Source organism: Juglans microcarpa x Juglans regia, chromosome 4D (assembly GCF_004785595.1).
Source record: "Juglans microcarpa x Juglans regia isolate MS1-56 chromosome 4D, Jm3101_v1.0, whole genome shotgun sequence".
Lineage (NCBI taxonomy): Eukaryota > Viridiplantae > Streptophyta > Magnoliopsida > Fagales > Juglandaceae > Juglans > Juglans microcarpa x Juglans regia.
The window spans coordinates 18423994-18446415 of NC_054600.1; the positions used below are offsets into that span (position 1 = coordinate 18423994).

General features: G+C 36.8%; 1 protein-coding gene across 2 annotated transcripts; it reads right to left on the minus strand.

The window, feature by feature from the left end:
• Positions 1–982: 982 nt before the first annotated feature.
• On the minus strand, positions 983–20682 carry LOC121259844 (mitochondrial proton/calcium exchanger protein-like). 2 transcript variants are annotated; one of them, XM_041161634.1, is made up of 15 exons: positions 20380–20679; positions 17469–18135; positions 17082–17394; positions 9583–9729; positions 9380–9468; positions 9145–9237; positions 6862–6988; positions 6007–6071; positions 5752–5923; positions 4433–4627; positions 4236–4283; positions 3609–3755; positions 3383–3465; positions 1822–1937; positions 983–1342 (listed from the first exon to the last, which is right to left on the minus strand). In XM_041161634.1, the coding sequence occupies exons 2-15, from the start codon at positions 18065–18067 to the stop codon at positions 1260–1262; spliced, it is 2277 nt and encodes a 758-aa protein (XP_041017568.1). In that variant the 5' UTR covers positions 18068–18135; positions 20380–20679; the 3' UTR covers positions 983–1259. The 2 variants fall into 2 exon arrangements, with proteins under 2 accessions (XP_041017568.1, XP_041017569.1); XM_041161635.1 differs by lacking the exons at positions 983–1342; positions 1822–1937 and adding an exon at positions 3147–3180 and having other exon boundaries at positions 20380–20682.
• Positions 20683–22422: the final 1740 nt, after the last annotated feature.

A 22422-nucleotide genomic window follows, 5' to 3' on the forward strand; every position in this document is an offset into this window, starting at 1 on the left:
CACCTGTTCACTCTACCAGCAAGAATTCCAATGCCTAACCAATTCTCATACCGGAAATCCATACTCCTTTCCTTCAACCTGCAGCAAGTGACTCGCAAGACCCCTCACTCTACTACTATTCAATATTTTATCATTACTTTTTACTATTATTCAATATTTGATCATTACTTTTTCACTATTATTCGCAAATTATCTGAGATCACGTCACTACCCAAACGTAAGCCATAATCAAGGAAGCAATGGGTCTCCAGAAACTAGAACCATACCGAGAAGGAACAATGAGATAAGGATAAGAAACTTGTAAATATTTTGTTTCAAGTTATTCAGCCCATAAGAAAAAGTCATTCAGAAAATCCCAAGCAAATTTCATGTGAACAGCCTTTAGAATTTCCTTCAAATCTCTTATGCCAAAACTCCCTTCTTCAACCGGTTTGCATACCTTTTTTCCAAAGCACCAATCTTCTTTGAGGTGGCTTGAAACTTCCTTGAGGTGTCACAAATATATGATATAAGAATAATGAAAATCAGTCACAGAACCATGCTGAATGCAAATGCAGCATCATGTGGAATGCAAAAGAAAAAAAACGGATGCTTTTCTGTACAGCCTCAATAGACAGGTGCATGTTTTAGAGATAGGTCGTTGCATGTGAAATTCAAGATTTCGATAGTAAGAACAACAATTCATTCATTGTTTCCTATGCTTAATGGGGGGGGGGGGGGGGGGGGGGGGGGGGGGGGGGGGGGGGGGGGGGGGGGGGGGGGGGGAGGAAACGTGAATCCCACCTTATATCCAAGATGAGTTCAACTTTCCACTTGGATTTCCACAAGTCGAACGGGTTGAGTTTCATATCGGTCTAAAAAATGTTACCTAATGACATCATACTTCAGAATCCCACAACTGTCCTATCTCTATAATCAACAATATTATTCTAGAGAATTTCATTCCATCTCACAACAGACAAGACAGCCAAATAAGATCTAGTGTGGATACACACTCATTCTCCATTTATTTATATATATATATATATATATATATATATATTGATTTTGCGGCAACAAGGGATGCATCCCTTCTTCCTTCTGCTACAACTACAAAGAATCCCTGATCTTTTTCCTTTGGTTCAAGGTGGGCATAGGATCATCATCTCACAGATATTGAGAGCGGAGCTGAGTATCCAAGTAGAATGTATTCTCTAAATGAACGGCCATTTCATTCACAAATATAAAACTTGGATTAACTTAAATTGTGTATATATCCTCTATGATTTTCCTGCTTCAGAAGATTCAATATCTTCCGTTTCGCTGCCTAGTTTGACGATATCTTCAACCAGTATCTTTCCTTCTGTTGCAAAGAAAATGAACAAGTAGCAGTCAAATACGATGGTTATGATGATGTTAGAACGTCAAAGAATGAAACAAAAATCAGAAAGATAAAATTTAGGCCTTTATAGCTATTCATAGATTCAATCATTTTAATGCAATACCAAAAAGCAATGGAAAGAGAAGAATGTTCATATTGCTCTTCTACCACCCAAGGGTTCCTTTAGTTGGAAATATTGATTTCACAGCATGAAGGACGTTTCAACAGATCAAAATTGTGATGTTTTATCCCTCTTTTCCTGGAAAGTTAATATGAATAACAGATAATTCCATTAATAGATGGTTAAGACGATAGAGAATGTTGTTGTCTCCATGCGGTACCAAACTCTTCATCATTGAAGTCTAATTGCATCACACGGAAAATATTAACATTCCTTTAAGATCTACATTTATTAGGAGGATAGTGAAAATCAGAAGGGGAAATAACCTATTTCCACTGACCTTTATCCTTGGAAAGATTGCTGATAAGTTCTTGAATGCCCTCCTTACCCAAAGTGTCCTTAAGGTACATCGCAGCAGATGCAACCTCCTCAGGTGTCACTTTCCCATCATAATCCCTGGCATAAAAATAATAAAAGGCAGTTAACTTGACATAATTCCAACAGATGCAATGAATTCTTAAGAAAGAGGGTAATGGAAGTTAACAATTGCTTTGTCGTAAGGATTAGACTATGATATTAGCTTAAACTGCTGTGCAGGAGGATTCAAAAGTACACGAACGATGTAACTTTCTAGGAGACTAAAAATTTCACAGGTGCCTTTTGGGTGGAAGAGTAATATTTTTAGGGAGGTGATGCAGAACATTGACACTGATAAATGATTTTGTGTTTGCTTGATCCATCGGAGGAGATATATACTAAGAAGTTCAGCACAATACAAAAAATCACAGATATTGGGGCCTTAATTTAGAAGACTACCAACTCATTAAATAGTATCACCAGCATTTCTTCAAACATTGTCTCGGGTCAACAGGACTTGAATTTGAAGTTGTACCCGGAAAAGTTTCATATTAAATTTCTCTTTACTACAAGAAGGTTAGTAGACCATCCAGGAAAGTTTTACAAGTTTGTTTTTAGTAATTAAATTTTGTATTAAAATTGCAAAAACATAGTTTGAGTACTCAGGTAGTATATAGGAGAAACACATAACTAGATGATCACTTCGATTTTGCGTCAGGCAGCTTTAAGCAAGAGACACATCATGACAACCAAATTGTTCCAATGTAATGGTCCCAAACCTTTTCTTTTCTATAATTGAAGATTTTAAGCCACAAATCATTGCTTGTATTGAGACTTGTGTACCCCAGAACTATTTCTTTTCTTTTGTTTTTTCCCCTTTCAGAAAAAAACAGATGGGTACTGAGAGAGGTAGGGTAATCATCATGTGTTCAGACAAGCTATGCCTGAGAGGCCTGTACAACTGATATTTTGTAAGTGCATTGGGACATGGCAACAGCATGCAACATGTGATGCTACAATCTGATGAGGACATCTTCTACTATTGTTATTTTGGTCATTTTACGTATGTTTTCTTTATTTTATTTGGGTTTGTATTAATGGGCTTGGACTTTAGCCCATAGACTTTCTAAGGTTTATTTAGGGGTTGTGTTATTTTTCCTATTTAAGTGCTTGTAATGAAACACTGAAGATCAGTTTTTTGAGATTAATCAATTGAGGCTGCCGCCGTCTTCCATCTTTTTCTGTCTTCTTCTTCTTCTATTAATTTTCTGGTTTCTTTCTTATCTTCTGCTATTTCTTCCTCTTCTAGTGTTTTCTCAATTTTCATCCTAAATCATAATCCCTTCCCACAAATATATATTATCGAGCACCATGGATTGTTGTCAAATACCAGCCCCCTCCCCCCCCCCCCCCCCCCCCCTTTTTTTTCTCTAAAACCATTTGCGGGATGACATCCTATATGCACACATCATGAACATGAGCATAAAGTTCTGTAGCATTCAACATCACCTTTCAAATGACATAGCTATTAAATGGCAACAAACCTATCAAGCAACCGCCAACGGTCTCCAATTTTTGCATCAACATCATCAATTTCCTTTTCAAGCTTGTGGAGCATACCATCAACCTGAAACAAGAACATCCCATAACATTTTTGTATATTTCCACTTGCACATAGAACACATACAATCAAGATCCAACCATCAACAGGGACTAAATCGAGAAAAAAAAGGAATTCATAACTCAAAAGTATTTTTAAAATATAGTTACCCTTTCTATAAGTGCCGAAGAAACCTTGTGATCTGCAGCAGTCTCGGCAACATGATCACCATCTTCCCGGGCAGCTTTGTACGCCTTCTTAGCTTCTACTTCACCATCTGTACCCTCTTTCTCCACCATGCTGTTATACAATTCTATCTGGAAATGGTAATAGCAACAAAAACATATAAACAGCAACAGAATATAATGAGACACATACAAGGTTCCGAAGGGAAAAAAAAAAAAAAAGCGTGAATAACATGGAAAGTTTTAAACCTAAACTACTTGTTATTTCAATTAATCCTCATGAAAATGGCATGGTAAAGTTTGTATTATAGTATGATGGACAACAAAACTCAAGGGGAAAATGATATTTTCGAGTAATGTAGCAGAGGCTTGAGATAACAACATCCAGTTGCTATACAAACACAGCATACATGAAGGAAGTTCCTACTTAAAAGACAAATTTCGCTAAGACCCTTCCAGAAGATGAATTGATATATACACATACACAGAAACTAAGAAACTTTTGGTGTGACTTTAAGATAAACTCAGAAATTAATACATGCACATACACACAGACTCAGCAAAAGTTAAAAATGTACTGGTTCAAAGTAAAAGAGAGATTGGTTAGCTTACCTCCTTTTTGACAAGTTGCAAGAACTCTTCGCGCTCCCTGCTCACTGACTATAATGTGTAGCAGAGAAAAATAAAACAAAACAACAAGTATGAGGAAAATATTAAATAAGATATTATCAATCACTTGGACAAGCCTTAATAAAATTAAAAGTACTACCAATCTTTTTTTTAAAAGTCAAATTACTTCCAATCCTTACAGATGCTGAAGCCAAAACAGCTAGTGCACGACTGAGCTCACAAAGCTCCTCCACTTTCTCCAATGTTTTCATTCTCGCCTGTTCCCGTGCTTCTCTAGCCATGGCAGCAGCCATCTCTTCCAAAGCCACATCCTTTTGGCTGCCAGCAGATTCCTTCATCTTGGCCTGCTCCTCCTCTTCTTCCTCTTCCTCCTCCTATAGAGATTAGTTAAAATAGTTAATAAACAAGCAAAAGGTAAGGATATGATATACCATGATGTATACCAATCAAAAAATGATATACCCTGATATATCACAGACCTAGGAACTACGCGTATGTTTGGTTAAGAAGAATTTTGAGACCAATTTTTGAAAGAATTTGAGATTCATTATTTATTGGGTTTTGTGAGAAGTCTTTAAGTATCGAAGTTTGTTAAAGTGGGTAGGTAAAGTTGAAAAGATTTTTTTAATATAATTTTTCTAAAATAGCTTTTTCTTATTAAGTTTTTTTTGGTTAAGAAAGATTTTGAGAATTTTCTTTTGAAAAAATTAAGATGTGTTTTTTTATTGAGTATTGTGAGAAGTTTTTTATTTAATTTTTTTATATGTCCAGTATTGAAGTTTGTAAAGATGGGTAGGTAAAGTCAAAAAGTTGTTTGAATATAATTTTCTAAGAGTAGTTTTTTAAGTAAAAGTTTTTTTGGTCGTTTTTTTTTTTCACTGAATCCTAAGCAAATGAGTAGATGAAAAATTGATATAGAATTTGTTTTTAGATTGAAAGATGTTTGGATTGAAGTTGAACGTTTTTAAAAAAAAAAAAAAAAAAAAAAGTGATGACCAAACATGGCCTAAAGAACCATAAAAGTTTCAATGCAACACAATCACATGATCCTTGCACACTAATTGACTCACAACCAGTACAACTCTTTTATGTATTTATGTTATGAATGATCTGTTTCAGAAATCTTGAATAATTTTGGCAAAGACATGGCATTTATGAACTTCTGACCTGTTATCCTTCTCATATTTGATGAAAAAGTTTGGCGCATAACTTCAATAAGCATTAGTTTTTTTTTTTTATAAGAAAGATAAATTTTATTAATGAACAAGAAAGAACATAGGCATTATCAAGGTACACAAGAAGTATACTTCCAATACACCTAATAAGAGAACAAGAACTAGTAACAGAATATCAGAAGAAAAATGTAATCTGCTAGCAGATTAAGTACTGAAAATAGTAGTAAAGAAAACCAGATATATATAGTAGAAAGACCAAATCTCTAGCCCAACAAAAATGCCACTGGAAAAGGCAAAAGCACCTAAAGCATAGTATAATTAACCTTGATCATTTCTTCCTGCATTTCTAGGAACTCCAATTTCCTCCTCCTTTCTGAAACAGTATCCTCTGATGGCAAGGTTGTTACTTGAACAGTATCCACAACCTCATCTGGTAGAGACGAGATTGCCTCTTGAACAACTTCCTCTGGCTTTTTACCAGACGTAGAGAAGGCTCTGCAAAGCCAGACCACAATCAAGAAATTCAAGCATGGTTGTGTGTCTTGAAACATCTATAATCAGGTGCAGCAATAAGTTACCTAGAAAGAATCAGGAGGGAAGATGGAAGAGAGTGATTGAGAGACAAATCCAACCAATCACGCAGCTGCAAAGTTACAAACAGATACAACAACTTACATGCCTGAATAAAAGGAAACCTTTCTTGAACCTTCTATGCAGAGAGCAATATATCAAAACTTCAAAAGCAAATTCTAACTATTTTAATGGCATCTTCAAAATTTTAATGAATAAGTCACAGACATCAGAAGAGAGTCACTGCCATAAGATAGGTTTAACTAGACTGATTCTAGGAGTTACAAAAGCTGTTACTAGGTAGCATTCTAGATGTGTTAAATGTCCTGTTAAAATTATTCTCACTGCTTCAGCAGATAACTTGTGTTGTATCAAGAGGACAGTGACTTTTTTTTATGAGTAGAGGACAATGTGACTTTAAGATAAGGTCATTGGACCTTTTGCATGAGGACATTGCAGACATCAGAAGTTCAGAACCGATTAGGTTCAAAGTGAAGTAAATCTATCTATAAGGCATGAAAATTCTCCTTGTTCTCAAGGGCAGTAATTACAGGGAAGATGGACAATCAAATTACTGCACATTGCTTAAATTGGCACACATTAAATCAATCAAGATAATTGGCTACTTTTAACAGTTCTGAGCAGAAAACTAGTGGGTGAATGCTGACCATATCAAAAGAATGAGTTTCTGGCAGATGTATGTAAGTACAATGAACAAATGGTTTCAATTAAGACTATAGACTGAGGAATCCTCAGAACTTTTCAAATGCAATCACCCAAAAAGAAGTGCATCAGCCGAAAAAATAGGATGCAAGTTCAAGAACCGTGTGTCATTGAAATTAATAGGATGCAAGTTCAAGAACCTGTTGACGCATTTCCTCCACTGAAGATAAGTCGAGCATTCCTCGTTCTCTACAGGCATGTCGAAGTTCAGCTTCTGAAAGGGACTCCACGCCCTCAGCCTGAATCAACTTATCATCATTCTTGATCCTGCCAAACCGAAACAATTTAAGGTTTTTTCATCCAAAACTTGAATATATTAAAAACCTCTTAAGAATTTATTGATATCGCCCTCATTTTTATCTTCTCTTTAAATCCCCAAAATGGCAATCCAAAACTTTTTTATGCAAGAATCATTTTTTCTATAAGCAATGCAGAATCAGCGTTGGTGAAAGCCCTAGGTGAACTTAAGAACAAGTGACCAACTGAAGTAAAACACATTTTTTAAAATGATGTATAATACAAAAAACACCCATAAAATACAATTAAAAAAAAAAGCTTTGAAAAGCAAAATGGTAATATATTTAGCCTATTAACTCAATTTATTAGAGTATTGTGCAACATTATTGATAAAGTAATAAACTAATTACATAAATCTAATAAACTAATTACATAAATCTAAACATAATTTATATAACTCTCATGCTTTACTAAATATAAACATCTATGACCAAAAAAGTTCAAGAATTGCAGATATTAGCTTCTATGCTAGCATAAGCAATCAAATATCAATCCATCTAGAAAACCAACTTGGACTATTATATTAGGTTTAAAGCATATAAATCTTCTGACAACATGTGCCACCATGTGAATGATCTTCAGTATCAACTAAAGACTTAAGAATATTTTATTTCATCCTTTTGGGGGTCTTGAATGGATTTTTGAAAAATTTACGCAAAGTGCATACTGCACTTTAAGCTCAAACAAAAAGCACCTTGTAAATGCACTTTGCTTTTGGTATGTGAAGCGCTTCAGCCGTGGGGCTTTGCATTTTGCGCTTAAGTGTGCTGTTTACAGCACTGGTTGTAATTAGGGGTGGTAATTTGTGTTTGTAGGTCGTGCTCGTATCGTGTCAAGTCATGGGTATTAGACTATATATGGGTCAACCCAAACACAACCCATTTAATAATTAATTTTTATTGGATTAACCTAAACATAACCTGTTTAGAATGTATTCTAGTTATATGGGTTGATTTTGGGTCTTGCAGGTTGATCCGCAATTGACCTATTTATTAATTGTGTTTTATTAGGTCAACCCGTTTTGACCCAAATCCGCTTATTTCGTGTCGTGCTCGTGTTGGGTTTACGGGTCGGGTCATATATTACCTCCTATTTGTAATGATTATAATTTAACAAATTTCAAATCGATTATTACCTACAAGACTAAAACTAATCGTATTTTATCATTAAATGATAAATCATAATGGAAATTACACTTTACACCCCCAACTACCTTTGTTTTCTTAGTTAGCACCTTAAACTAACAATATGTTTCACTTTGCACCCTCAATTAGATCTAAATGTTAAGACAAACGAAAATAAAATCAAGTGGCACAATCACGACAATCAAATCTTAATAGACGGTGCAAATTGAAACCTATTTGTAGTTTAGGGTGCAAATTAAAACTTTTCGTAGTTTACAGCGGCAAAGCAAAACTTTTTTTTTATAGGTACAGCAGCAAAGGGTAATTAAACTTGTACCATATTAGAGAGGTGAAACACACATGAAATTTGAAACAAAAACCTAAAATCAAAGAAAACGAAGAAGACCACAAAACTCCCAAACATGAGCTTATCGACTAGAAAACCTCCTCAGAAATTTTCAAATGCCAGAACTGTAATAGAAACATAAAACCTTTTAAAATTGCCTCCAAAAGTATTTAAGATAAATTGCTGTTAGAAGTTATTTCTATTATTCTCCTTTCAAACAAAACAATGTCGCGAATAACATTTCTTTATGTCCACTAAATAATATCATGGAGAAAAGAAAAGGTTAACCAAATGAATATTAAAGCGTAAAACAGCAATTGCAAGGAGTGCAAGTGGATCAGCTATTTGTTTATAAGTACAAATCGACATTAAATCAAGGTATTTCACAAATGAACCTTCAGTTCATATGTACGTATACATATAACAATGAGAAAATGACCACTTGTGAGAGAGTGAAAGATTAAGAGCCCACTTTTAAAATACACTTGTCCAGACTCCAAGGCCCCCTTAAAGAAATTTCTGACCACATAACATAAGCAGAAAGTCCCTTTCCAGACTGAAAACACACAAGCAAGCTAACAGAAAATATAACAAAAAGGAGAGAGAAGAAGAAGAAGAACAAAAGGATGCAGCTATAAAAACAAAATGTATCTTACTGTTGTAGTCTTTTCCGAAGCATAAATCGCAGATACGCATCAGTTCCATATGAGCTGATACCCATATATTTGCACATGTTAACTAACCGAGGCCTACGTTTTACACCAAAAATAAGGTATCTTTGTCAAATACTGCATTGATAACAAAAACACCAATAACTATGGGAGAAACTGGATTACAAGAGTCATACGTGGAATAATACTATCAATATGAAGTTATAGCAGAAGCACCAACCTGCTGATGTTATCCAAAGTAAGCTCATCATTGAATAACTTGGCAAAGCCTAAAATTTCATCATTGGAACAACTGGCACCTTTTCTCAGCTATGCAAATCGCAGAGCAAAAATAAACAATAGATATCACAACAGGAAGACAGATGATTATAGAGCAACTCAACCTCCCTTGTTTATGAGAAGGATAACATATAAATAACTAACCTTATTGATAAATTCATCAAGATCTTCTGCTGTCTTCTTAATTTCTCCACTTCGCGAGATTTGGATTTCCTTCGCCATTTCTTTCACTGTGTCCTGAAGAAACTTTGCATATTCTAGTCTTGCGTTTAGCCTCCTTTTCAATGCCTCCTGCAGGTTAATCATTATAATTGAAACCAACATTCTCCTTGATAATGGGGCTCTATGCATTGGAGTGTAATATATGGAACAGGGGGGATATATGTCACACCACAGGTACCCCGCTTCATCTTTCAACAGTGATGAATGGAAACAGGACGCATGAGAAGCAATTAGGTGCAACAAACTGCTGATATTTTAAATAACTAAGCTTTAAGCAACAGTGATATTGCTAGTTTAGCCTTCTCTATCCAAAATAGACATGAAACCCTTCCTTATCTGTTACATAACACATCTAACGAAAATCTATACCTTTACAGCTGTTTGGAATCATCACCGTGGTCTGCTAACAGCATATATATATTAGCACAAAATGGAGAAGTAAATAAGTAACTCATCTGAAACAATCCAAAGAAAACCCAAGCCATATCTAGACCTATGCTCCACAATGGCTAGTAAATGATACAATAGGAGCTCCTTGAAATCATTATAAAGGGAAAGAACTTCTCTTTCCCAAGCAATATGGGTTTCCATTCACCATCCTCACATACTAAACCTGGGTTATTAAAATATCCCCCTTTTAAATCCCTAACATTCTCGTCAGGTCCTTCCATTGTAGGTGACACTAGTCAAGTCCCACACTTCTGATTGAGATTGGCTTTGATACCATTTGAAAAGACATAAGGAAAGTTCAAGCCATATTTCGACCTATACTCCAAAAAAACTAGTCAATAATATAATTGGAGCTTCTATGTGAGATCTTATTCACCACCTTCTCATATTAATAACAAAATGGTTCGAATTGTCTTCTCTTCTGAGAAGGTCTTTCATTATATAGGCAAGACTGCCAGCTTTACAAAGAAACTTAAGCTGTACATGCTAATCAATAGAGTGATCCTAGGGAGCTATATATGGTAAGCTAGCTAATTACATAGAGTAATCCTAGGGAGCTATACATGGTAAGCTAAATCTCCTCTCCTATTTAGGAGAGTATATACAGCCTAGATTAATGAGTCAATTACAGCTATTACCCAGTAAGAATTTATCTATTGACACGGCATAATTTATGGGCTTCTATTGACATCCCCCCTCAAATTGATGTGGGTTATCCATAAGCATCAATTTGTTTGTAAGAAAATTATGTCGTTGCCGTGTGAGAGCCTTGGTGAAAATATCTGCCACTTGAAGATTGCTAGACACATGGGGAAGAGAGATAGTCTGAGCTTCAAACGCCTCACGAATGAAGTGGCAATCAACCTCGATATGTTTAGTGCGTTCATGGAAGATGGGATTGGCTGAAATGTGAATGGCACTAGTATTATCTATATGAAGAGAAGTAGGACCGCATGGAGAAAAACCAAGCTCAGCCAATAGCCCACAAAGCCAATGTATCTAAGCGCAAGCTTGGAACATTGCCCTATATTCGAACTCAGTAGAGGACTTAGAAACACGGTCATGTTTCTTACTTTTCCAAGAAATAAGAGTCAGGCCAAGAAACATACACCAACCCGTAGTAGAACGTCAAGTGTCACTACACCTGGCATAATCAGTGTCACTATATGCTACAAGATCAAGTGAAGTACCAGTAGGATAGAAAAGTCCCGGCAAAGCTATGCCCTGGACATAGCGGATGATCCATCGAACTGCAACCATATGGAGGTGTCGGGGAGAAGCCATAACTGACTAACCAGCTGGGCTGCAAAAGAAATATCAGGTCTGGTGATTGTAAGATAGACAAAGCTGCCAACAAGCATATGATAGGCTGTAGGGTCTGATAACAGGTCACTCTCTTCTTTGCGCAGCTTGAGATTAAGTTTCATGGGAGAACAAATGGTTTGAAAGATTTCAAATTTCAAATACCCAAGCCTCCTTTGATGGGAGAACAAATGGTTATGGAGAGATTTCACAATGAATGGAAGGCCTTGTGGCGAATGGAATCATGGGGAGGTTGGTGTTCCAATGAGGTGAGTGGGCCTCATGGAGTTGGGCTATGGAAACATATTAGAAGAGGTTGGGACACATATGCAGCACATACTTGTTTCAAAGTTGGAAATGGAGTGAAGGTAAAATTTTGGCATGATTTATGGTGTGGTGATCGGGCACTCAAAGAATTTTTTCCTCAAGTTTGTGGCTTAGCAAGAAGAAAAGAGGTATCAATAGGGGATTTAGTTCTCATCTCCAATGGCCTTCCACAATGGAACATTACTTTCCTTAGAGATGCACAAGACTGGGAAATGGATGAATTTTCGGTGTTCTTTGACCAAGTGTACTCCATTCATGTGTTGGGGGAAGGCGAAGACAAAATTTATTTGCACCCTTCCAGGAAGGGAGTTTTCACAACCCGTTCTTTCTACCATTCTTGACCATGCACACCTCAGCCCGTTCCTTCCCATGGATGAGCATATGGAGGACAAAGGCACCTCTAAAGGCAGCCTTTTTTGTTTGGACAGCTTCTTTGGGAAGATTCTTACTATAAACAACTTGAGGAAACGTGAAATCATAGTTATGGACTGGTGTTATATGTGCAAGAAGAGGGGCGAGTCCACTGACCATCTTTTACTACATTGTGAGATTGCCAGAATCTTGTGGGACGAAGTTTTTGCTCGATTGGGTTTAACTTGGGTGATGCCAGAAAGGATATGTGACTTTCTAGTCTCATGGAGAGGTATTCGGGGCAACCCTCAAATTGCATCCATATGGGAAATGATACCTATATGTCTATGGTGGTGCATTTGGAGGGAGAGGAACATAAGAAGCTTTGAAGATCAAGAGCAATCGATGGAAGAGCTTAGAAATTTGTTTTTCAATACCTTGGTTCATTGGTCGATTGTAATTGATTTCCATGGCATGTCTTTTCATGAATTCCTTGTATCTCTGAATTAGCACACACAGGCGTTGCTCTTATATATGTCCAGTATACTTGGGCTTTTTGCCTCCTTTTGATCAATAAAATTTTGTTTACCGATAAAAAAAAAAGTTTCCATGGAAGTATCAAGAGGAGTAAAGTCCTGGAGACCACCAGCAGCCACCAAGAAAATACATGAGAGCCCAGATCCTTCATGTGAAAAGAGTCTTGTAAATGCTGCTTTAATTGGGAGATCAAAACCAAATCAATACCCATGATGATTATGTCGTCATCATACACCAAGAGAATAACAACACCAATCTCATTTTTGCGAAGAAACAAAGATGCATCATACTTGCTTTTGAGAAAAGCAAACTTGAGTAGGGTAGAGGTAAATTTCTCATACCACACACGAGGGGCTTGTTTGAGACCATACAAGAAGTGACGCAACTTGCACACTGCAGAAGTAGGGGTGGAAAGTAAACCTGTAGGAGGACGCATATAAACATCTTCCTTGAGATTCCCGTGAAGAAAGGCGTTCTTCACATCCATTTGGTGCAAACCCCAATTTTGAGAAGCAGCAATAGCCAATATTGTGTAGAGAGTGGTCATTTTGGCTACCGGAGTAAAAGTCTCCTCATAATTGACTCTATATTCTTGATTATTTCCAAGAGCTACTAAACGGGCTTTATACTTGTCCAAACTACCAGACTTACATCCAAGTGGAGTCAAACCTGCAGGACAATCCACCAATTCCCAAGTCTTATTAGCTTTAAGAGCACATAGTTCCTCCTACATGGCCTGCTGCCAGCATTTCTCTTTGACTGTCTGTGAGTAACCACTAGGAATAGAAATAGAAGATATAGTGGCAGATAGTGCAAGAGTTGATGTACCTGCCATAAGTGACAGGAATCCATAATGGTTAGGAGGACCAAATACTCTAGAGGAGCGGCGCAAGGGAGTAGATGGCAAGACAGTAGTGGAAAGGGGCAACACTGGAGGGCTTTGCTGGTATACCGTGCCTGGCTTGAACCTTTCAACTTGAGTACTAGGAGCACGAGAAGTGTCATCAAAAGAAGGCAAGAAAGCAAGGGAAAGCTCCGGTGATGAAGACATAGGAAAGAACCATTGATTTTCAAAGAAGAGCACATTCCTTGAAACACGAACCCGATTGGAGTTTGGATCATAGCATAAATAACCTTTTTGTGTGACACTATATCCCAAGAAGGCACAACAGATAGATTGGGCATAAAGCTTGTTTCTGTCCGATGGGGGAAGATGAATAAAACATGCACACCCAAAAGTTGTGATGACTTGTATAGGTAGGATTGTGATGATGAAGCCTGAAAAATGGGGACTCGAAATCCAAAACTTGAGAAGGAAGTCTATTTATAAGAAAGGTTGCAGTGGTGAGTGCTTCTACCCAAAACTTAGGAGGAACAAAAGATGACGATTCTTTCGTTCAGCTATCCATTTTGTTGCTGAGTATATGGACAAAAATGTTGAGAGATAATACATTTAGATTGCAAGAAAGATTGGAACTCATGAGACATATATTCCCCACCCGAGTCGGACCGAAGAATTTTAACAGCAGCTGAAAATTGAGTGTCAACAAGAGCTAAGAACAGTTTGAACATAGGAAAAACTTTTGATTTGTGCCGCAAGAAATAAACCCATGTATATCTGCTGTAGTCATTGATAAAGGTCACAAGATATTTGTATTGGGCATGAGAAATGATAGGACTGATACCCCAGACATCACTGTGAATTATCTCAAAGTTGTGGGTTGCTCTACTTTCTTCAGAAGGAAAAAGTAAAGTCTTACTTTTGCCAAGTTTACAAGTTGCACAATCAGGAAATACAGTGGAAGAAAAATGCTCTTTATTATTCAATAGACCAGATTTCAACAAATAAGATAGAACCCTAGAATTAGGATGACCAAGGTGCTTTTGCCAGACATCATTTGACACTTTAGACTCATTACAAAGTAAAGATGGTACAGAGAAAGAAGGTAAGCTACATGGAACAGGTAGTTGCAGAGAAAAGAGACGTCCGTGCTTAGGCCCCTTTGCTATCAACTGCCCTGACATCTGATCCTACACAACACAACCACCCTGAGTAAAGTGTACATCACAATTTTGGTCCACAAGCTGGCCAACAAACACTAAATTCACAGAGAGATTAGGTGATACAAGAACATCCTTAAAGGAGGAAGATACATCACCAACTGCCACAATGGCTAGAGCATTACCATTGGCTGTTTGAATATGTGAGGAGCCACAATATTCTTTGATATTACTTAACCCATGGAGAGAATTAGTCATTTGATTAAAGGCACCTGAGTTTAAGATCCAAGAGGTAGATGAAGAACCAGTACCTTGAAGACCAAATGCTGAAAATGCATTCACAATCATTTCTTGCATCGTCTCTCGAGTTAGATAAGGTGCTGGAGGCCGTAAAGCAACAGTAGAAGTTGCAGCAGAAGCAACAGGAATAGTAGGCTGTAACGCACCAGAAGTAACAGTAGCATGATAGGCCTTGTTGGAGCGTGAAGGACGAATAGGACACTCCTAACAATGTGCCCTGGCTACTTGCAGTAGTTACAAAGTTTATGAGGACAGTGAGGGGCAATATGGCCATATTTCTTACAACTATAGCACTGTGTGGTGCTCTTGTCACGACCCTTCCCCTTGCCATGAGTAGCATAGGCAACTGAGACAGTATTAGAAGCAACATGAGCCTGCTCCATAATATTCTGAGTATTGAGACGTTCCTCACGCAAGAGTTCTCCAAAATAGGCCTCCAAAGTCGGAACAGGATCTCAATTTACTAGAGAGGCATGAACAGATTCAAAGTCAGGCCACAATTTCATTAGAAATTGGTCTCTTTGGCTGGTTTTGTGTACTTGTTGTACTGCCGCCAATCCTTCTACAGAGACCTTGAACGTAACAAGGTCTGAATAATCATTCCACAAAATCTGAAAACCATAGTAGTAGTCTTGAACTAACAGATCCCCTTGGGTATAGTTAGCAATGGCCAACTCAATCTGGAAGCACCAAGCATTGTTGTCTGGGTTATAGACTTGCTTGAGATAATCCCACATAGCCTTTGCAGACCTATGAGGACGCAGAGAAAGAATCAGATGAGGCTCCATAGAACCAAGAATCCAGGCCATGATTTGGTTATCTTTGGCAGCCCAAGCTGCCTTGTCAGTCACAGAACCTTCTGCAGTAGATCCCCCTTTGTTGCTGCCATCTATATGGCCCCACAGCTCCTTACCCTTGAGAAATGTCTCCAATTGAAACTCCCAAGCAGCATAATTTTTGCCAGTGAATCTAACACAAACATTATCTGACTTCTCCATAATCACTGAGGCTATGACTGAGAAAGCTAGGACTGAGATTTATTAGAGAATAGCTCTGATACTATAACAGAATGGTTCGAATTGTCTTCTCTTCTGAGAATGTCTTTCATTATATAGGCAAGACTGCCAGCTATACAAGGAAACTTAAGCTGTACATGCTAATCACATAGAGTGATCCTAGGGAGCTATACATGGCAAGCTAAATCTCCTCTCCTATTTAGGCAGGTATATACAGCCTAGATTAATGGGTCAATTACAGCTATTACTCAGTAGGAATTTATATATTGACACGGCATAATTTATGGCCTTCTATTGACAATTAAACCTGGGGTATTACATCCTCAATCTCAATATGAAGGCAAGAAGAACCAGCAATTCAAGTGCTACAGGAAATGTAACACCGGCTTGTCAGAATTGCTCATGCAAAAGTCATTGTCAATACTTGTGCAAATTTAGAAGACAAAATCAATAGTTTGACATTAAATCGCTTATTAATAAAAAAATTTGTTTCACATTACATCAGACTACATTATAAACTTTTCTTCTATTTTTCCCTGGAGAAATGCCATTAGCACAACAAAGATTTTATTCTCAACCTAAAATTGTTGAACACCTAGAGAAAACACTTCCAAATTTTAAAATTCAGTCAAATCTTTTGTAGATTGATGCAAATCAAGAAGGAAAGTTTTTTTCCTTGTACTTCTGCTCCGTACTCTATCTTATTGAATTCTTATAAAAGCAAAATAATTTGTATAAATAGTGCCTAGCTGTTCTAAACAGTTGTACCAAAGATAACTATTTTAACATAACTAAATGGAGTAGAGAAAAAGATAACTAAAGAATCATTGCACCAGCAAATAGCAAAATTTTCTTAATTTTATTAACTTTAGACATTTACCTTGGAAAATTCATAAAAAATGAATACAGGTTTGTTACAAACTAAGATGCTTTCTCACAGCAAGATCTCATGGGCAGTGGACCTAGAGCCATAACCCATCGATCAGCAATAAAAGGCTATAAGTATTGCACACCACCCACCAGTAAAGTATAGAAATCAGAAACTCTAAACAGCTAAACAAAAAGGAAAAAGACCATGAAGGTCAATCCACTCAAGGTCCTCCAAAATAAGAATGTGACAGACCTCAAAACAATTACCTCTTCTTTCATCTTGTCCTGGAAGGTTGATGGCAACATGTTGGGAAATAATCTCAGGAATACTGGCAGCAAGAACTCCATGAATGGAACTATAATAAAAACTGCAAAAGGAACAAGCCTGAAAATATCAGCTGTGGTGCGTGTGAGTTGTTGTCTCTCCCTTCTAGAAAGTGTCTTCCCTTTTGCAAGCTTCAATGTTAACCTTGAGCTGATCCGAATATCGGCCCAAAGTAGTTTTGTACCCAACCAATAGTGCTGCAATGTAGACTTAAATTCATCCATCCAATGGCGAAACTTCCTAGCCCAGTCCTCCCTATTAGTATAATACAAACATAAGTACTAAACTAGTTAAAAGAGATCACACACAACAGATTAGAGGTTTAGAACCTGCTCATGGAGGCAACAGCTCTCAAAGCAGGACCAATTCCCAGAAGTTTTGTCCATATTGTCTTCATAATAGATTCAACATTCTTTTGGGGTTCTTGCATTTGCTTAGCTTTTGCTTTGGCTTTAACTGTACTCAAACCTTCAACTGCTTGGTCACACTCCTCCGGTGAAGCTTCCTTTACCCTTTTAGAAACCCTTTGTTCATTTTCATCATTACCACTAGTTGTTTCAGGTTGACCCACTGGGGCTGCTGAAGCAAAGCGAACAGATTGTGAAATCCAATGAACTCCCAAAGAGGGAACGAAACCCACCCTTCCAATTCCATTACCAAAAGTTGAAATTTCAAAGGAGTTATGCCTAGGAAATCCTGTTAATAAAAGACCAGGTAATCCATCCTTGTTGACTGAAGAGAAACCTCCTTCATTTCTACAATTAGTAGCTGCAAATGGATGATTTGCAACCCAGCTTGAATTCAATAATACATCAGATGAGGATGTCCTTAGTAGCTCAAAATTTCGAAAACCTCGAATCAAGCAAGTGGATTGATTCAGGGAATTGAAGAGGCTTCTTTTCCTTTGCAAGATTCCTCTTGAAGCCATTATTAGAATCTTCAGCCCTTGTGCAAAGAAAAAATGCACGTCTCATGCAGCCACTCGACTTAGCCAGCCTGTATGCAATGGTACTCACAATCAAGTGAAAGAATATAAAATGCTACTTGAAGGTTTGACATGTTGACTAAGGCGCATGCTCTCACTATAAGCTTTTATATATTTATCAAGACCCATGCTATCATTTTCACAGTTCTCCCCAAATACACATGGTTTCATCGATAATATGGGCCAAAGAAATCATCAACTATATTTGCACATGGAAGGGGGAAATTTCAATACTTTTCAAGTTGTAATCTATTCATTTACCCTCATTTTTATTGCAAAGCGGAAAAAGAGGAATATGAATTTTTTTTAATAAGTAAGAAAAATTATTAATCCACATAATTAGGCATAGCTCAAGTACACAAGTAGTATACAAGAAAAACCCCTAATTACAATCTAAGAGCTAGAAAAAGCAGCATTAAAAATATATATATATTTTATAAGTAAGAGCAGCATAAAAATCATTAAAGCTAACCCCCTCCAATACAATAGCCGATGCCCAAAGTAACAACTAACAACGTATGGAATTTATTATCGAAACGTCCATTCCTCTCATTGCATATGCACCACATAAGACATAATAGCACAATCTTCCAAACAGCCACAATTTGACGATTGCCCCGTATTCCACTCCAACAAGCCAAAAGATCTGGCATCAGCTGCATCACCCATGCAATATCAAGCCTACTAAAAATCTCATCCCATAAAACCTTTACCACATCACAATGGAGAAGAAGATGATCCACCGATTCACCATTCCTTTGACACATAAAGCACCAACCCATAATAAATATACCACGCTTCCTCAACTTATTAATAGTCAAATTTTTCCCATGAGAGGCCAACTAACCAAAAAAAGCAACATTGAGAGGCACTTTATTTCTCCAAATGCATTTCCAAGGAAAAACAGTAGATGATTGGATCGACATAACCTTGTACAAAGATCTGACAGAGAAGTATGAATTCTACAATTTTATGATATTTGGTTCCCAAAAATAAAATGATTTTTTTAGAATGTTGCCAAGGCCATGTGGGATGATTTCTTTGACAAAGTTGGGGTAGCATGGAGGGAGAGTGGTTGATTTTCTTGTTAGCAGGAGAAGTCTCTATGGTATGCCGCAAATTGCAGCAATATAAAGGACGGTCCCCATATGCCATCTGTGGTGCATTTGGAGCCAAAAAAAGACGACCGGAACATCGAAGACAAGGAATGCTCATTGGAGGAACTCAATAGCTTCTTTTTCAGCACACTGGTTATCTGCTCAGTAGCTTTAGATTCTAATGGGCTTAAAAATGCTCATGACTGCCTTGTATTTATTTCTTCCTTTTAACAAGGCCTTTTTTCTTTTTTCTTGTATATATCCAGTGTGCTTGGATCACGCCTACTGATATTAATAAAAATTTGACTCACCAAAACAAAATAAATTGAACTAAAATAAGTGAATTAGTAACATCAGCTAATTAGGGTCGATTCAGTATAAATACCTTTTGCCTGAAGCCTAAATATTGAAAGTAAAAATTCAAACATAAGTTCACAGTTCTGAGCACCCTGACAAAGTTCTGCATATCCATGGTATACATACACGCATACATACAACGTGTACAGATATCTGCATATCATCGTATTTACCAAAAACTTTGTCAACCCATTAAAAATTCCTTTTATTCTACTTCTAATAGAAACCATGTAAATGGATATATCATATACTGAATTGTCATCTGAATCTACGTAGGCACACCAATCACAATAACCTGCTTAGACTAGTGGGGTTTGCATAAATTACCAACCATTAGTTATACCACGTTTGCCTCACCCACATCCACTCCCCTACAGACAGAACACATTTTTACATCACAGTTGAAGGATTTAAAGTCCCTGCTCGAGAATGGATTCTAATCTCAAAACCAGAAAAACAATTAAAAAGAAAATTGTGAGTCCTTTCCTCACTCTGTATGTTTAGCCGTATGAAAAGAGCGTGCCATTTGGTTTAGTTAATCAAAGCATATACAAACATGTACACGTGCATAATATATATATATATAGAGAGAGAGAGAGAGAGAGAGAGAGAGAGAGTCACGCGCGCAGAACACATATAGATTTATGTACGTATTTTTGTATGTTTGGTGTAACATTGGTAACAATTAGGCAAGGCCATAGAACAAATAACAGGAAGGTACTCAAGAAAATGCCTAAAAGAGAAGTTCGATGCAAGAAATACTTGGAGAGAAGAAGCCAATTAGGTCAATACGAAACTTACCTTCCGAGCTCACAGAAAAGACAAGCGATCAGAGAGAGGGGGGGACAAGTTCAGAGAGAGAGAGAGAGAGAGAGAGGTGCAGACAGAGAAAGAGTGAGCGAGTCAGCAGAGAGACACGAAGGGAAGGTGAAGAAACTAGAAACTGCAATGGCGTGTGTGCGTCTTTGCGAAATCGAGCGGACTCTAGTATACATACATATACATTCTCTGTGTGGGGCGCGCGTCGCGTACGACTGTGCGAAAAAACTTAAAAATAATTGTGTCTGGAGCGAGCGGACCATATCAACACCTTGACGCCAATTTTGTTGCTTTGAACTAAACAGAATATTCTTAATGGGGTAATATTCATACTTGCAGGATGGTGCAAGAAATCAAGACTAACGAAGATGTACCCAAAAAGAATGAATAAGCAAATGAATAAGCAAATCCATGCTCAATTACAGCATATATAAGGCATTAGTATTGTATCTGTTTATAAAGTTGTAATTTATTAGATGCGAGACTGAAAGGAATATAAATTGATTTTTTAGTAGGTTTGATTAATTACCTCGTTCACTTTTATAAAACTTTTCATCTCATCTTATCCAATTATTACAATTTTCTTAAATCTTTACACAAAATAAAATAATCAATTCAATTTTTTCAAATCTCCAAAACAAAAATAATATTAAAAAATATATTCTAACAATATTTTATTCAACTTTTAACTTTTATCTCAACTCATCTTATTTTATCTCATCTCATCTGTAAAAACAAACAAGGTCTAGTTTCGACTGCGACATTTACGAAAGATCTGTTTGAAAATTTTGCACATATACTAGTAAAATGTAATTGAATTCACAATTTATGTCTATATTTATTTGGAATGATTCATATACTTGACAAATCAGATAAAATATAAGAATTGATTACACAGACATACATATGCACGCACGGTAGAAGCTTACATGCAAGGCAAGTATGAAAATTAGATAAAAAAACATATATATCTATATATATGACTATTACATTTTTAAAATACAATCATTAAAAAAGTAGGTAAAAAATCTCGTTGTTAGATTAAAAATGACTTTTAGATAAAAAATCAAAATCAGAATTTTAGATAAATGGCCATTAGATAAAGTAATAAATCTGACTATTAAATTTTAAAAATACGATAGTTGGAGAAATAAAGTAAAGAAATAACAAAAAGCAATAAAAATATTGTTTTTTTATTTATCTTTTTCCTTATTTCCCATGGTTTTAGTTTAGGTCACAGCCCTTCATCCATTTACTAAAGCATTCCTCCAACATGGCATGCGAGAGCTACAGTCTTAACTAATACTTACTAAAGGGAAAATTTAAGAAAGAGTTGGATTTGCTGTTTTGGGCGAGTAAAGCCGAGCAATGACATGGGTGAGGATCAAGGCTAGTAAGGTATAAACAAACGAACCATTGAGTTTAACAACATCTGGCGAGCAAGAACTACACGGGCAAAGCAACGTGCAAGCAATTCACAAGGTGAGCAAAGTCAGGAAATGGGTAATAATTATATTGGGTGATGCAGGATGATACGTGAACAAGATGCAAGTTAAGGAAGGCGACAATCATACTGAGTGAGCAACGTTGGGCGAGCAACATGTTAGGTGGACATACCTTGACATGCAAAGTGTTTGGAGCCCAAAGTACATGGCGGGCATACCCTTTTAATTATCCAGGAAAATGTTAGTATGCCACCTGACTTTGTCTCCTCATCTTGATTGCTCATATATTTTAATTTTTTTTTTTTACTTAATGATTAAGGTATTGGTATTTTTTTTCAACTATTTAAATATTTTAAAGAAATGTAAAAATTAAAAAAAAAATGAAAAAAGAGATTTGTGCTGGTGAGCACGCCTAGCAGTTAAAATTGGGCGGCACGCTAGCACTGCCCAATTATCAAACACGGTGAAGGTTTAAATAACTACAACATTTCAAAAAACGTTGCATGGATGGACACGTCGCACGATACACTACACGAGATCTCACACTTAGAAGCTTGACACCTCACAACTTTATTGACAA

What these genes read in the sequence shown, in the direction of transcription:
- LOC121259844 (XM_041161634.1), bottom strand. Translation starts at nt 18,067, where the DNA reads ATGGCTTCAAGAGGAATCTTGCAAAGGAAAAGAAGCCTCTTCAATTCC. An exon ending in CTTCGGAAAAGACTACAACA is followed by an intron (nt 6,989 to 9,144) that starts GTAAGATACATT and finishes TCGGTTTGGCAG; the next exon opens with GATCAAGAATGATGATAAGT. An exon ending in CGTTGGCGGTTGCTTGATAG is followed by an intron (nt 1,938 to 3,382) that starts GTTTGTTGCCAT and finishes TTTTTATGCCAG; the next exon opens with GGATTATGATGGGAAAGTGA.